The sequence below is a fragment of the Pongo pygmaeus genome, chromosome 19 (assembly GCF_028885625.2).
Source record: "Pongo pygmaeus isolate AG05252 chromosome 19, NHGRI_mPonPyg2-v2.0_pri, whole genome shotgun sequence".
Taxonomy (NCBI): Eukaryota; Metazoa; Chordata; class Mammalia; order Primates; family Hominidae; genus Pongo; species Pongo pygmaeus.
The window spans coordinates 46307944-46323105 of NC_072392.2; the positions used below are offsets into that span (position 1 = coordinate 46307944).

Sequence of the window (15162 nt, forward strand, 5' to 3'; positions counted from 1 at the left end):
AACCCTATTTTTGTTGGGTGCATTTATAACGTATTTTGTATCTTTTATTTATTTATTTTTTAGAGACGGAGTCTCACTATGTTGCCCAGGCTGGACTTGAACTCCTGGGCCCAAACGATCCTCCTGCCTCAGCCCCCTGGGTAGCTAAGACTATAGGTGCATACTACCACGTTTGGCTAGCTATTTTGTCTGTTTAAATCAAAGAGACACCATGTGTTCTAAGTGCATGTATTTAGAAAGACAGATAACAGGATGGGTTGGATGTTTTAAAAAAAAAAAAAAGCCAGAGGAAGGGAACCAAAACCACCCCTTATAATTATGACTGCCATTTGAAACAGTGATCTGAGAAGAGGCTTCTTCTTTCTCCAGAGAAAACATAGAAGTCTGGCTATGTGGTGAGGACACATTTACATTCATAAACCATTTGCTGATAAAAGAAGAGATACTCTTATAGCCGGATATTACTTGGGGCCTCTTTCAGAAACAAAGGTTAGAAGGTACCGTTTCCTTAGTAAATATAGTAGGAAAAATGCAGGGTGGAAAATGTGGTAGAGAAAAGGGGTTGTTTTGGCTTGTGGTTTGTATTTTTTAAACCATTAAACTAGCACAAAGTTCAGTCAGCAGAAGTGTCCACAGCCCGAGAAGTGCCCCTCTACTAAGGAGCCCAAAAGAAGCCTGTTCACCTCCTGGTTGACTTCTTTCTCTAGACCAATGAGTACGAGCTAGGCAGCCCTGAGGGCACACACAGCTCTCCAGGATCTCTGAGGGTGAACCCGGAGAAGAAAGCACAAATTTAGATGCCATCCAAGGGTCTTGTTTTCCCGCTGAAACTCAATGACTTTTCTCTCACCCCAAACTGTCACTACTCCTATTTGTTTCAGACAAAGTCTGCTTGTCGGTCATTCCTCAAAAGCTCTGTGAATGGCAAGCCACATTATTTCTTGGCTTCACTCCTCTGACCTGTTCAACGCATGCTCCAAATGCCAAGAGCTGCACTTCTCAGCCACCATTTCTCTGGCTGGCCTCCCTCTCCCTTTTCAGAAAAAAAGCCACAGCCCTAACATCCTCCCTAAAGAGGGTCACCCTTGAAGAATCCCTAAGGAGGCCTCACAGTTCCAGTCACTGACCATCTCCCTTGCAGTTTATCCCGTGTGTGACTCTGCGCTTATTCTTGTGTTTATGTTTTACATATTTGTTCTTACAATAGGTTACAAACACCATATGGGGCCAAGATTTACAGCCTTAATTGTCCCAGCTTCAATTCCTTGCAACCCCACTGTACGTAGCCTTTGAAGGAACGAAATACTGACATGCTGCTGATGGAGCATAATAGTATAGCTAGGCTCGCACCCTGACCCCTCCTAAAGTTTCCAAAAACTACCTTAAGTCCAACCCAACAGCCTTTCTCCTTGACCCATTTTCTGTCTGCTCTGCTGTTTGACTATTTACCACCATGTTCTTCCTGACGCCCTCTAGTCCTGGGCTTCCAAGGCGCTCTCTCCAACCCCTCACCCTTTTCAATCACCTCAGCTTCCATGTCTTCCTATTGTCTCCCCACTGAGAGGAGGTACTTCCTAGTTCTTCTTCTGTTAACTGCCTTCTTGGAAAAAAAATCATCCCTTCTCTGCTTTTCTCGGTCTATTTATCCTATATCTTACAGTCTGAGGAGCACACCATGAATGCCACTTCTGTCACATCACAGCCCTCTTCAAATCCCCTTCCTGTGTCACAGGTGAATAAGCAGAAATTCCTCTGAGGGTCAGAGACATTCACTCCGCCATGGCCTATGCACGGTTCCTTGCATCCCATCAATAAATGTGAGCTGATGCTACTGCTAATGGTTTTTCCTCAGCACTAAGTTTATTCACCTCCACTGCTTTCTCTCACGACACTAAGCCCACACTATGGGTCATCTGCCCACTACACTGGTGATGTAGCATAATGATCACACTAGGGCACTGAATTTTTAGAGATCTGAAACTGGAACCATGGGGCAAGTTAGATGCCCTCCTTTAGAAGGGAAAGGTTAGGGAGCTTCATGTTCTTGTTCTCTTGCCCTCAGTCTATAGATAACATTAACAACAGTAGCAATGGGAGCTAATATTTCTAAGCACTTCTTATGCACCTGGCATGGTTCTCACAACAACCCTACGAGACAGGTCCAATTATTATCCCTATTTTACAGATGAGAAAGCTGAGGCTTAGGTAAGTTAAATACCAATGACCACTGTTACACAGCCAATAGATGGGTTAGCCAGGATGTATACCCAGGTAGTCTGGCTCCAGATTCTGTGCTTAACCTCCATCCTTCTTAAACCAGTACAAACACCTTGGAGGCAATCTGGTGAAAATTACAGATCCTATCTACAGGTAAAAAAGCATCTATACACAAAACTCTACATTCAATATGAGGAGATTTCTCCCTGAAGCAGATGCCTCATTGCGGGTTAGGAGCTCTGTCACATAGTCTGTCCTTGCCCACATAATGATAGCCCTCTCTTAGTCACACACTTTGATCATGGAGCACCAGTGAACTGGAGAGTACATACTTCCTCTATTCCATCTACATACACTATTCCTCAGCCAACGTCATGCAGGCTTTTTGGTTAATGAAGATGGATGGTGAAAAGCCCTTCTGAGAGGGCCGGGCGTGATGGCTCACACCTGTAATCCCAGCACTTTGGGAGGACGAGGTGGGCAGATCACTTGAGGTCTGGAGTTCGAGACCAACCTGGCCAACAGGTGAAACACCGTCTCTACTAAAAATACAGAAAAAAAAATTAGCTGGGCATGGTGGCAGGCACCTATGATCCCAGCTACTCAGGAGGCTGAGACACCAGAATCGCTTGAACCTGGGAGGCAGAGGTTGCAGTGAGCCGAGACTGCACCACTGCACCCCAGCCTGGGTAGACAGAGCAAGACTCCCTAACAACAACAACAACAACAACAACGGCAACAAAAAGCCCTTATCAAAGAACCCAGAATCCAGATTTAATGGTAGCAGCACTTTTCCCAAGCCTGGAGAGATATGAAAACCTCTGAGGTGACAAAACAAATTTGCATCTCGCCCCTTTCTTGGAAATCAAAAACCTGTGCTTTTAAGTTCTACAATTCACTCTTGTTTCAGCAAGTCTGGCCCAACATTGCCTATAGTTTCCATTATTGTACTAGAAATCCAGAACTGAACCTCAAACAGACCTGCAAATAACTGATTGTCTTTTGTAAGTAATACATACTTTTAGGGAAGCTGTCTGTGTCAAATTAAGAGATTTGAATTCCAATTCTATCTCTGATTCTGCGCAACCCAAACAAGACACAACTGTCAGTAAGTTTTAATTTCTTCACATAAAACCTGGGTATAATCACCCATGTTCACATCCTGAGTTACTCTACTCTGATGTCATGAGGAGAAATAAATACAAATACATTAGCAAACTTTGAATTCTCACGAAGCAAGATGCCCTGTAGCTTTATGTCCTGAGTACCTCCAACAGAAATATGGGCTGTTCATAACTCCTTAGATTTATGTAACAATATACAGTTTGAAAAATGCTTGCATACATTATTTCATTTGATGGCTACATACAAACTGTAGGAGCTCATAAAGAAACAAATTGTCCATGTTATTGACATAGAAATGTGACACTACAATGAGTTAAATTACTGCCCAGCATCTAAAATCAAGAATTAATTATTAGTAACTGTCTCTCCACAACTCACCTGGTTCTACAACACAGCATTATATGAGTATGTTGATTTTTGTGCCTAGCTTTGAATATACCATCTCCAAAATCACTTGTGGCAGTTTGGCTGGTGAGACAATTAAAGGTCATAATGTTGGTTTTTAGGAAGCAGCAGAAATCTACATATAGTCTGAATTGATAACATGTTTCTAATCTCTAACATGCCAAAGTCTCTTTAACTGAAACCATTTAGAGGCTCCTTTCTAGAAGGAAGTCTGAAAGTTTTACTAAAATGAAAGAAATCTCCTAGGAACAGAGAGGCTCATTTGTAAGAAAAGATTAAAAATGTGGGTTAAAAACAATTTCAAATGTTCATGTATCCGAAAGGAACAAAAGCAATGTGAAAAATGGAAAACTCATCTTGGTTCAAAATGAAAATCAGGAGAGACAAAATTTTTAAAAGGTAAGTATTTTCCTTCAGTGAACGTTGCAGAATTAGAAAATATCCTCCATATCTTCACTTAGAAGTTGTTACTTATCATATTGAGAAACTGGACCAAATAAGCATTAAGAACTATATTATGATAATTCCACATTTAGAGTTCTGCTGTGTCAGGCTCTAGAAATGGAATACAATCTCATAACTAAGTGAACCAATCACAAAGAAGTAAAGTTTCATAGTAAGACTGGTTCATTAGAAAGATCATCTAGGAATTTAATTTATTGACTATCAAATACACTATTATTTGCATGACAGAATATTGATAACTGCTGAAGGTGGGTGACAGGCATATGCAGGGTTCTTTAATACAATCCTGTTTACTTTATATATGTTTAAAATTGTCCAAGATAAAAAGTTAAGAACTAAATAACCTTGACCGGGCGCGGTGGCTCACGCCTGTAACCCAGCACTTTGGGAGGCCGAGGTGGGAGGATCACAAGGTCAGGAGATCAAGACCATCCTGGCTAACACAGTGAAACTCTGTCTCTACTAAAAAATACAAAAAATTAGCTGGGCGTGGTGGGGAGCACCTGTAGTCCCAGCTACTTGGGAGGCTGAGGCACGAGAATGGCGTGAACCTGGGAGGTGGAGCTTGCAGTGAGCTGAGATTGCGCCACTGCACTAAAGCCTGGGCGACAGAGTGAGAGACTCCGTCTCAAAAAAACAAAAACTAAACAAAACAAAACAAAAAAAACAACGAAATAACCTTATTATAAAGCAGCATGGACAAAATTCAGGGAAATTTTGGGTGGCTGCATAGTTTCTGACTTGCCTAAGTCACAATGTGCTAACATGTGACAAACCCTCACAGAATGCCCCAATCTCCACTCTTTACTCAGATTCTCAGCCACAAATGATGCTCTAGGGGCCTTTTCTCCCAACGTCAGACATTTACATAACATCTCCAGGTCCTTCATACAGTTTTATATCCCTTCATCCACTGTTTCTGGTCACCAGTGACCATGAACTGACCTGTTATTTCTTGAGTGGATGACATGCTAGAACAGGGAAGGTGAGAGAAAGCACAGTTTAGTGGTTAAGAAAACTGGCTCTTGTGTCAGGCCATCTGGGTTATAATTCTGGCTTTATCATTTACTAGCTAGGGGATCTGCAGGTCACTTTGGCTTAAAGATTAGGCTCTTCTCAGGTGAATTTCTGACTAATAACGAGAGGAAATCAAAGGTGACTTCCTTGATTTTAAATTCTTAAATATTTTATGAAATATTTTTAACAACTTTTCAAAATGAAAGATAATATATCAAATCCCAAAGTCTGTTCCCTCACCTAATTGTGAAATTCATTTCTGATATGATCCATTAACAAGGTACAAAATGGATAGTCAAGTATTTTAAGAAGCAGGGGAGAAAAGAAACCCAAGTTAGTATTACATGTTAGATATGCATCCAATTTTCAGTAAAACTGACTATGAATACCAGAATTCATCAACTTGAAGTAATCCAACTGGTAAAGTAAGGCAAAAACTAATTTCTCCTTTTATGTCCTCCTGCTCAGAAGAAACCTTCTGTCCATTTTATGGAATAGTCAGGTTATGTGTTACAAAACAGTTTCTGGACAGGAGGGCCATGAACATGACCAATGGGGAGAACCAAAGCCAGGGCTGGGCAAAGGGGAAAGGCAGCTTACCCAGGTATCTTTGCTCTGTTTATCTCCAGCATGTATTATCAACACTGCTTTTTCAGAAACATCAATCTTAACAGTCAGAAATCCCAAAGAGAATAGCAACAAACTGTTAACAATGTTATCTACAGAAACAAAATCCCAGCAGTGCTTCTTAAGGTTGTCATGTCTCCCAAGAGAGCATAAACAGAGGTCCTGCCTCAGACCTGCCAGCCAATGTCAACTAGGATGACAGACAAGAAGGCCCTGCTGGGGTAAACACATATTGCCAACATAATAACATACTATGCGCTCTCCTAAGGTCAGGCCAAGTGTGCCAATTAAATTAGATCATGTTTTCTTTCCTTCCTTCCTGTTAAGTTAGAAAGAACATTACCAAGAAATACATAAGAATAATTTATTTTGGCTTGAATGAACGACTCCCTACCCCCACTTCAGTTCTATTTCTTATCTTTTGGCTCTCTACTGAAATGCTTTGCTGTGTATAATCACAGGCATTTCAGTTATTTGAGAACAACAAAAAAGTTAATCTTTACTAGATAGCTGCAGATTTCACTAAGAAGGATTACAGGAGAGTTACAGGGGCAAGATCCCATATTTTACAGTTCTCTCAGCATAATAATGAAATGAATAAGTTAGCACAAGCAAAACTTTTATTGAGTAAAAGTAAAGAGGTAAAGCTAAATGGAAAAATTATATACAGTAAAGTGACCTAAAATTATCTTTAAGTATTTAGGTTCAAAATAATAAAGACATTAACTCACACTACATAAAACACATTTTCCTGATTTTACAAGTGTTTATCCTCTCTTAACCAGATAACACTACTATCTTCAAACTCACTGACTATTACAGATGGAAAAATATCGCAGCAAGCTGACGGATCCAGGCTCATCTAAACAAATATAACTTTAGTTCTTTTTCTAGGTGCTAACCTATAGGATAACAAAGCCAATTACAGGAACCAAATTAGACCAGAAATGAAACAAGCTGCAGGGGGTTCATTGGAAGCAACAGGAAAACTTTAACTCAGTATCTTATGTTTGCTAGAAATAATCAAATCTTTCAAATTTAAGACAAGTATCCATCTCTTAACTATCACCAACTTACAGATATAACTAAATTGTGAATTATTTTTACTCTGCTAACTTTGCTGAGGTTTAAACCCTTCTCTACTTGACCCTAATGTGTATTTGTCTTAAAATAAAATTCACCTTACAAGAAACCACCAATTTAAAAATGTTGTATTCTAATTCGTGGTAGTTAACTTAATAGGCACCCCTGAAATCACAGAACAATTATAGAAATCACAGAAGGTAGACATGTAACTATCTGATGATGAAGAGAAATGCAGTAACAGCACTTGTATTTGTTTACATATAAACACTGGGCTGCTGAGTTTCACAGCAGATTCCAGGGACAGTCAGCCAAAATCCACCAGTGATTATTCTCATAGGGAGATGAAAAGCCCTTGAATGACAAATAAATGGTATTCAGATTTTGGCTATCACATACAAGCCTGTGCTGCCCAATCAGCATACTAAAGTGCTATCAAGTTCAAAACTCAGCTTAACAGGCTCTTCTAAAACAGCAATTTTCAAATAGGAGCTATGGAAGTCCCATATGCTCACGTCCAAACCTCCACACCCCCTCCTCTACCTTTTACCCTTGGAAATCCTAGGGCTGTGAGGAACATAGCTGGAAAATCACTATTCTAAACACAGAGAGGGGCAACAACAAAGAGTTGCTAAAATCTCTTTTTCTTTCTTTTTTTAAAAATAAAATGCCTGGCTAATTCCTGTTGGGTAAAATGTATACTCAAGTTTGTTTCCAAATATCTCTGAATGTCACTTCTCTGGCTTCCCTACCTGGTTCTTCTCAGTCTTCTAACTAGTCTACTAAGCTGCAGTTAATGTTTTTCCTAGCCAGAATCCATTGGCTAAAAGAAAAAGGGACTCTGGAAAAGAGCTGGCTACAAAATGCCCCCAGCACACATGCATCTACATGCTCACATGTATCTACATGCTCACATGTACACATATGCCATGGTGATCGCCACTTTTGGTTTGGAACCCTAAAAATTAAAGTGTAAAATCTCTTTCAAAAGCTATTACTAAAGACAGTCTTTAAAAATGTGGTCTCAAAATTTTAAAATAATATACCCTAAACTGTTAATCAACAGTGATCTCTAGGTGGTTGGATTATTAGAGACTTTTTATCTATATTTTAAAATTTTTCTACAACTCATATATTACCTGTGTTATTTTGTTTAGTCTACTTAGTGTAAATTATGACTTCTCCCTAGGTTTTCATTTGTCAGAATAAAGAAGTTCTAAGTGGCAAGCAAAGTGTTCATTTCCACTTTAGGTATGATAACTTCTAAGGAGTCTCTAATAAATGCCTAAATAAAGCTTCTTGCCAGTCCCATTCTCCCATACAGAAGGCTTCTGACTTTCTAGAGTACTGATGTAGTAGATGAAAATACATCAAGGCTGGGTGCAGTGGCTCACACCTGTAATCCTAGCACTTTGGGAGGCTGAGGCGGGCAGATCACGAGGTCAGGAAATTGAGACCATCCTGGCTAACATGGTGAAACCCCATCTCTACTAAAAATACAAAATCAGCTGGGAGCGGTGGCGGGCGCCTGAAGCCCCAGCTACTCGGGAGGCTGAGGCAGAAGAATGGTGTGAACCCGGGAGGCGGAGCTTGCAGTGAGCCAAGATTACGCCACTGCACTCCAGCCTGGGTGACAGAGCGAGACTCTGTCTCAAAAAAAAAAAAAAAAAAGAAAAGAAAATGCATCAAATGCCATATATCAAGTGTCCTGGCAAGGGCATTCAACCTCCTCACTAACCAAGCGGTCTACAAAGAGGGGAGGGTCAACATAGTTTCCAACAAATGCAGCACATAGCAGTCTCAGAGTCAACCTGGGATTTCAGGCATGCCATAATGGTCAGGAGAATCCTGGGGACAAATCAGATCCTCAGATTTTTCTGTAGAATAGTCTAGTCAGTGGAGCCAATTACTGAGAAATCCTCCACACTAGAGCAGCCTGACACCCAGAGAGGCAGAGTAGAGCAGGTCCAGTCACCTGGAGTTAGTATTACCAAACTGAGCTCACCTTTGTGGCCATGGTCTTCACCCCATGAATTCTCCACTCTCCATTTTGTGAAAGCACCATCCTGATCATCCTGAAAAAAAGTGGATGATGGTGAGTAGTCTGAAGCCAGATTCTCCCTGCTGAGGTGTCATATAATTTTAGCTCTTCTGTAGCCACTTGAAAGAAACAGCCTGCTCTATACAGGCAGCCTGCTCTAAACAGTATTTGGTCAGGGCTATATATTTCCTACGATCACTAAAGGGATACTCCAGTAGAAACGGAATTTGAATTTCTTGGGGTAAAAACATAATAAACTAACAAAGCAATAAATAATATTTCATCCTTTCTATTCTATTGTATACATAAAATAGGCATGTAAAAATGCTCCTTGACTAAGAAAAACTATATTAACCTACTAAAAGCAGTAAACATTTGAAGCTGGGGATTCTTGCTTTTAATCAATCAATATTGATTAAAGCAAATGCATCCTACTTTATTTTAGGAATAATTCTAAAACCTGGTCAGAGTTTTTAAACAAAACAAAACACACTCATCATACTGCCTGATTTTCTACTTGGGGAAACCAAATAATGATACTCTCCAAATGCATTCTTTTACTGATCCAGTTACACAAATATTGAATTTCAAAGAAGAGACTGAATGGCAAAGCAAAAGTAAAAAGACCATTTTTCATAAACAAAAGCCAGGCACTTCTACTGTTCTCCTTCTTCCATCTTCATTATTAAAATAAGCTCAATTTTCGTCTTCTTAAAGGGACAGTGACACTCATCATGATAACCTTCATTTACAGCCTTTACTATAGTGACACAGAGAGGGACAAGAGGAAGGCCCCATTTGGGAGAAGACTTTTCTCTTTCATGTTTACCCAGGACATTTACTGATGTCAAAGCAACTTAAATCTTTGTAGCATGAGAAGAGCACTGACCCCTGTATTATCGCCTAATGATTTCATCTGTCAACTCCCACTTGCAAATAACTATGAGTCTCAACTATGTGGGATTTGGTTCTCTTTGGCTCTGCTAACCCAAACACTCCACTCTTGGCAGTTTTCTTGGATCTCAGTAATTTTCTGTCTCACAAATAGCACCAACAAACTCACAAGTTTCAAACACCCTTACCTGTACTAATCCTTACTCTTTGCCCCCAAATCCTTTAAAACTGTATCGTTATATACTATACATTCTGCGGCTGGCATATTATATGTCTGTTTTGGTTTTCTATTCCTCTCACTGTAGTCCAACTTTACTTTCCTTTTAAATATCACTGTTAGAATCGATGTCACCTAAAGTGATATAGTTACTTGTTACTCTAAGTCTGAAAATGTTTCCTATGTTTTCCCCTTGGCCAATGAATTCCTGGAGTGACCTAGATCAAATTGTTCTCTGGGTCATCTACAATTACAAAATGATTAACACCTGGAACTCCCTTATAGGGATTCCATGATATCAGTAACAAAAGAAAGAAAATTGTGGAAATATAACCACTAGTATGCATTTACCTGTGTACTATTACTCAAGTGTAGATCAAACTCGTTTTTGGGATCAAAAACTCTAGTGGAATGAAGAGAAAATGTTCAATACAAAATTCCAGTTATAACAATTTCTGCTTTATACTATTAGCATGTAAGGTAGCTCCATTTTCCTAAGGAAATAAACCATGCTTATCAAAGAATGGAAGTTCCCACGAAAACGACAGTGGTATTCATTATTTTTATTTCTGAAAAATAGGAATATTCTATAACAGAGATAGAAATGATAAAAAGCTGAATTTCTCTTGGAAATTATAAGTTTTTGTTGTTTTTTTTTTTAAAAAAAAAAACAAACCCCAAATTCTCGGCTGGGCACAGTGGCTCATGCCTGTAATCCCAGCACTTTGGGAGGCCGAGGCAGGTGGATTGCTTGAGGTCAGGAGTTCAAGACCAGCCTGGCCAACATGGTGAAACCCTGTCTCTACTAAAAATACAAAAAAAAAAAAAAAAAAAATTAGCCAGGCCTGATGGTGCATGCCTGTACTCAGGAGGCTGAGGCAGGAGAACAGCTTGAACCCAAGAGGCGGAGATTGCAGTGAGCTGAGATTGTGCCATGGCACTCCAGCCTGGGCAACAGAGCAAGACAGTCTCAAGAAAAAAAAACCTCTATATATAGTTTAAAAATTTATTTAAAGAACTTTAGTTTAGTTATAAAGCACCCTTATTTGAAAAACCTTTTCATGTATTTTATTTATTTATTTATTTTTATTTTTTATTTTTTTGAGACAGAGTCTTGCTCTGTCACCCAGGCTGGAGTGCAGTGGTGCAATCTTGTCTCACTGCAACCTCCGCTTCCCAGGTTCAAAGGATTCTCCTGCCTCAGCCTCCAGAGTAGCTGGAATTACAGGTGCACACCACCATGCCCAGCTAATTTTTGTATTTAGTAGAGACAGGGTCTCGCCATGTTGGCCAGGCTGGTCTTGAACTCCTGACCTCAGGTGATCCTCCCGCCTCAGCCTCCCAAAGTGCTGGGATTTCAGGTGTGAGTCACTGCACCCGGTCTAAAATACCTTTTATAACCTAACTTTATGTTTTGTTTATAGTTCAAATGTGAGAATTTTGTTAATTTGGGGTGATAACACTTTTAAATCCCCTTTTGCTGTTTTAAAATGACTTTTCCTGATCTACATAAGTAATGCAAATTATATTCCTGGGTAACCCTAAAAACCTGTTTCTTGGTGTGGGAGTCTCGCTAACTACAGAGCTGAGATTATCGACGAATGGAATAATGAGGAAAACAGCTTGCTGGTTTACAAGACCTCAACCTTTACATTTATTTATGAAAACTACATGAGGATCAGGAATATCAGCATTAAGAATGCCTCTTAAGTTCAGGGCACCTTTACACCATACTGTGTTTGATCTCATATAAAACTGAGAATACCTCAGAGTTCTACTACTCAAAGCACTAGCCTTATAATTTGCAGGAATGTAATTAAACCTTTAAGACCAAGTTTTGAATACGGAGAGAGCACAGGGATCTTAGATGCTGTGGGGTTGAAAGGGTACCCTTCAAGTGAAGTAGTTGGAAGAGGTGAGAAAAAGGTACAGAGAGAAAACTCCATCCCACTCACAATTCTGCATAGAGTATAAAAAGCAAATCAGGACTTTTAGATAGGCTAGTTAGGAAAATGTGGCATAATGATATGCTAAGATATTTCTAAATATTTTAAAGATCATAAATCTAGTGGATAGGATAGCAAAAACAATTCTCTATCAAACTATTTTCTAGCCGGGGGTGGTGGCTCATGCCTGTAATCCCAGCACTTTGGGAAGCCGAGGCGGGCAGATCACCCGAGGTCAGGAGTTCGAGACCAGCCTGGCCAACATGGCAAAACCCCATTTCTACTAAAAATACAAAAAATCAGCTGGGTGTGGTGGTGGGCGCCTGTAATCCCAGCTACTCAGAAGGCTGAGGCAAGAGAATCTTTTGAGCCCGAGAGGTGGAGGTTGCAGTGAGCTGAGATCACACTACAGCACTCCTGCCTGGATGACAGAGTGAGACTCCGTCTCAAAAAAAAACCCAAAATGATTTTCTAAAACAATTTATACAAGGTAGTTATTCTGTGACTTTCCAGGAATTAGGATAGAAAGAATATTTTTGCTTGTGGTGGTAAAGAATTAAAGTAGTTCAAGTTCTTCCTTCTTGATGATCCCTGAGCACAGAGGGGAAAATATCTATTTTTACTGACTGGAAGTGAGGAGTTTATTTGTGAAAGATAAAATTTCAGTTGTTTCCAACTCTGTATCCTAGAAAAAGTGGTATTACTATACACACTATTTCACAGGAAATTCAAAATACTTTACATTCAATTTCCTGAAGCTCTGCATATAACTAAAAATGGGTATGGAGTCCACAAATTACTGTTATTAACATTTTACTGCAGAAGAATCTGAATGACAAATGAAGGGAAATCTGAACACAGGTCATCAAGATATGAACACTTTCAGGGCACATTCTGATTCCTTATAAAGTAGAAGTTATCTTCTCTCAAGTTCCCTTGCTGACTTCTCTTCAAACCATGACCTTCCAAAGTTACAGAAACAGTTACTTAGTCGCTCCCTGCTGACCCGAATTCTCCTCATAGAAAGTTCCTATTTTTATATTACCTCTAAGCACGCAGCCAAGCCCCAAGTGACACAGGTACAATGTCTTACTTGGAAACTAACTTTTAACAGAAATCATATACACTATGAATGAAGCTTTGTTGGGTAAATAGTCTGCAGGAGAATGTAGATCCATCTGTGCAAACACTCCAGCAGGCATGCTGAGGGTCATACCTTCTCTGAGACAGCAGTGAAGGTCATGGCGTGGGTCATAAGTGACTCACCAAAAGTCAGCCTCTCCGCTTTATTCATGTTCTTCAAGGAGACACCAAACACTAACTCATGGTCATAGCTGTAAAAAGAATGATAGTACAAAATAAAGGGAGTACGATCATGGGGAAAACTGGCTTTTGGCTGTAAAAGGAATTCAGAAGAAACTGAAGGGGCTCAACAGCTCCAAATAAATAAGGCTCTAGCTGTAGCTCTTCAGAAAGAATATGGAACATGCAGAACTTAGTCTCTCAGTGGGAGTCCATTCTCTATGTGTCACAGGAGTATGCGGGAAAAAAAGGAGATAAATTCTCCACATCAGAAGCTGACAAGTTTACACTGTCATTTAGGCAAGAAAACTTTAAAAAATAATGAAAAAAGCTTTTGAAGTAACTTCTTAGAAAACTGATCTCTTTTGAGCTAGTGGAACCAACCAGTTTCTGAATTCATTTAAATCACTGCTGATTAAAATTTAAATAAACAATGCCCAAAATATTGGGGAATATTTTTGCATAAGCACTACACTCACATTGTTAAATACAAAGAAACAAAAGGCAAAATACATGTGAGAGAGGTCCTTGCATGTTCTAGTTAGCATGAGAGACACACTTGGGAGTTGCATGTACCTGTTTTCAAAAATTCTTTAAACCTCATTAATTCTCTTTTTAGCAGATTTCTCTATCAAGGTATTTACTCAACTTCCTACAAGCAACAACTACTTATAAGTAACCCTAAAATGGAGAATGGTGAACAGTCAAGGAATCCTATATGATTTAGTTTACAAATTAACTTTCATTGTCATAAATGACCAGGAGGAACGCTTTAAAGTATGCATGCAAATTAGTCCCACTTGTCACAAAGACAAAATACAAAGTTACCAAAGTAACATAGCAAACGGGAGCTCTGGAAAAACTTTCATTACACTCCCAAATGCACTGAACACATTTACACAGTAGTCAATTATTTTTTTAAAGTGTCTTTCTCATAGAGGATGGCTTTTTAGGAGCACCCAATGATTTCCACTCAGATAGAAAGTGTGATCTTGATGTCCTGGGTTAGAGTATTTAAGTATGTGGAGTTTCTGCTATGAGTCCTCAAACTCTACAGGATGCAAAGAAAGAGATGCGCCCTTAGGTCAACCTTCATCTTTGGATGAACCTTGGCAGAGTCATTTTGTACCAACAGCAAACTGCAACAGCAACAACCCACAAATGACTTTCTATTTTAAATTTCCTGCACTCACAGATTCATGTCACTGAGGCCCAGCTTGCCATTGAAGTGTTTTCCAACATCACAGCCAAACCACACAGCCTAGAAACAGAAGAGGAATAAAGTCAACATAAACCCCATCTTCCTATCATACCAAAGAAGTAAAAGATGTTTTAACCCCAATGTGCAAAATACAAAAACAATACCAACCTCTCCATCTTTGATGGAGGCAGCAACCATCTTTTTCAGGAAGTCAATGGGCTGGTTGTTGTATAGAGTTTTTCTCCCTCCAACCATATTGCTTAAGTATTCCACTGTGTAAAGTTTGTTGTACTTGTGCTGGGGCCTAGGGTCATTCACTAAACAAATCTATCAAGATCAAGAACATATTGATTAGGGCACAAAATCAGGAATGTCAAGCAACACACAGCTCTCCTTTAGGTTCATGTTTCCATCAAGCTCATCATCTCTGCCTACAAGCTAAGTACTACAGCCACATTGTTAAGTAACAAAGAAACACAAGGTGGCAAAATACATGTGAGAGAGGTCCTTGCTTATTCTAATTCGTGTAAGAGACACAATTAGGAGGTGCATCTACCTGTTTTTCCTACTAGCAAGAACTGCTCCAAAAGCAATTTTTTTTTTTTTTTTTTTTGAGACAGAG

General features: G+C 39.5%; 1 protein-coding gene across 1 annotated transcript in view; it reads right to left on the reverse strand.

Moving 5' to 3' along the window:
- Positions 1 to 15162, reverse strand: part of BLMH (bleomycin hydrolase) — a 46017-nt gene that overhangs the window by 9705 nt on the left and 21150 nt on the right. Inside the window, exons 8-11 of the mRNA XM_054459892.2 lie at positions 14709 to 14867; positions 14533 to 14600; positions 13254 to 13371; positions 8945 to 9014 (exon numbers count right to left, since the gene is read on the reverse strand). Of these exons, the coding sequence (XP_054315867.1) occupies positions 8945 to 9014; positions 13254 to 13371; positions 14533 to 14600; positions 14709 to 14867 (415 nt within the window). The remainder of the gene's footprint in view (positions 1 to 8944; positions 9015 to 13253; positions 13372 to 14532; positions 14601 to 14708; positions 14868 to 15162) is intronic.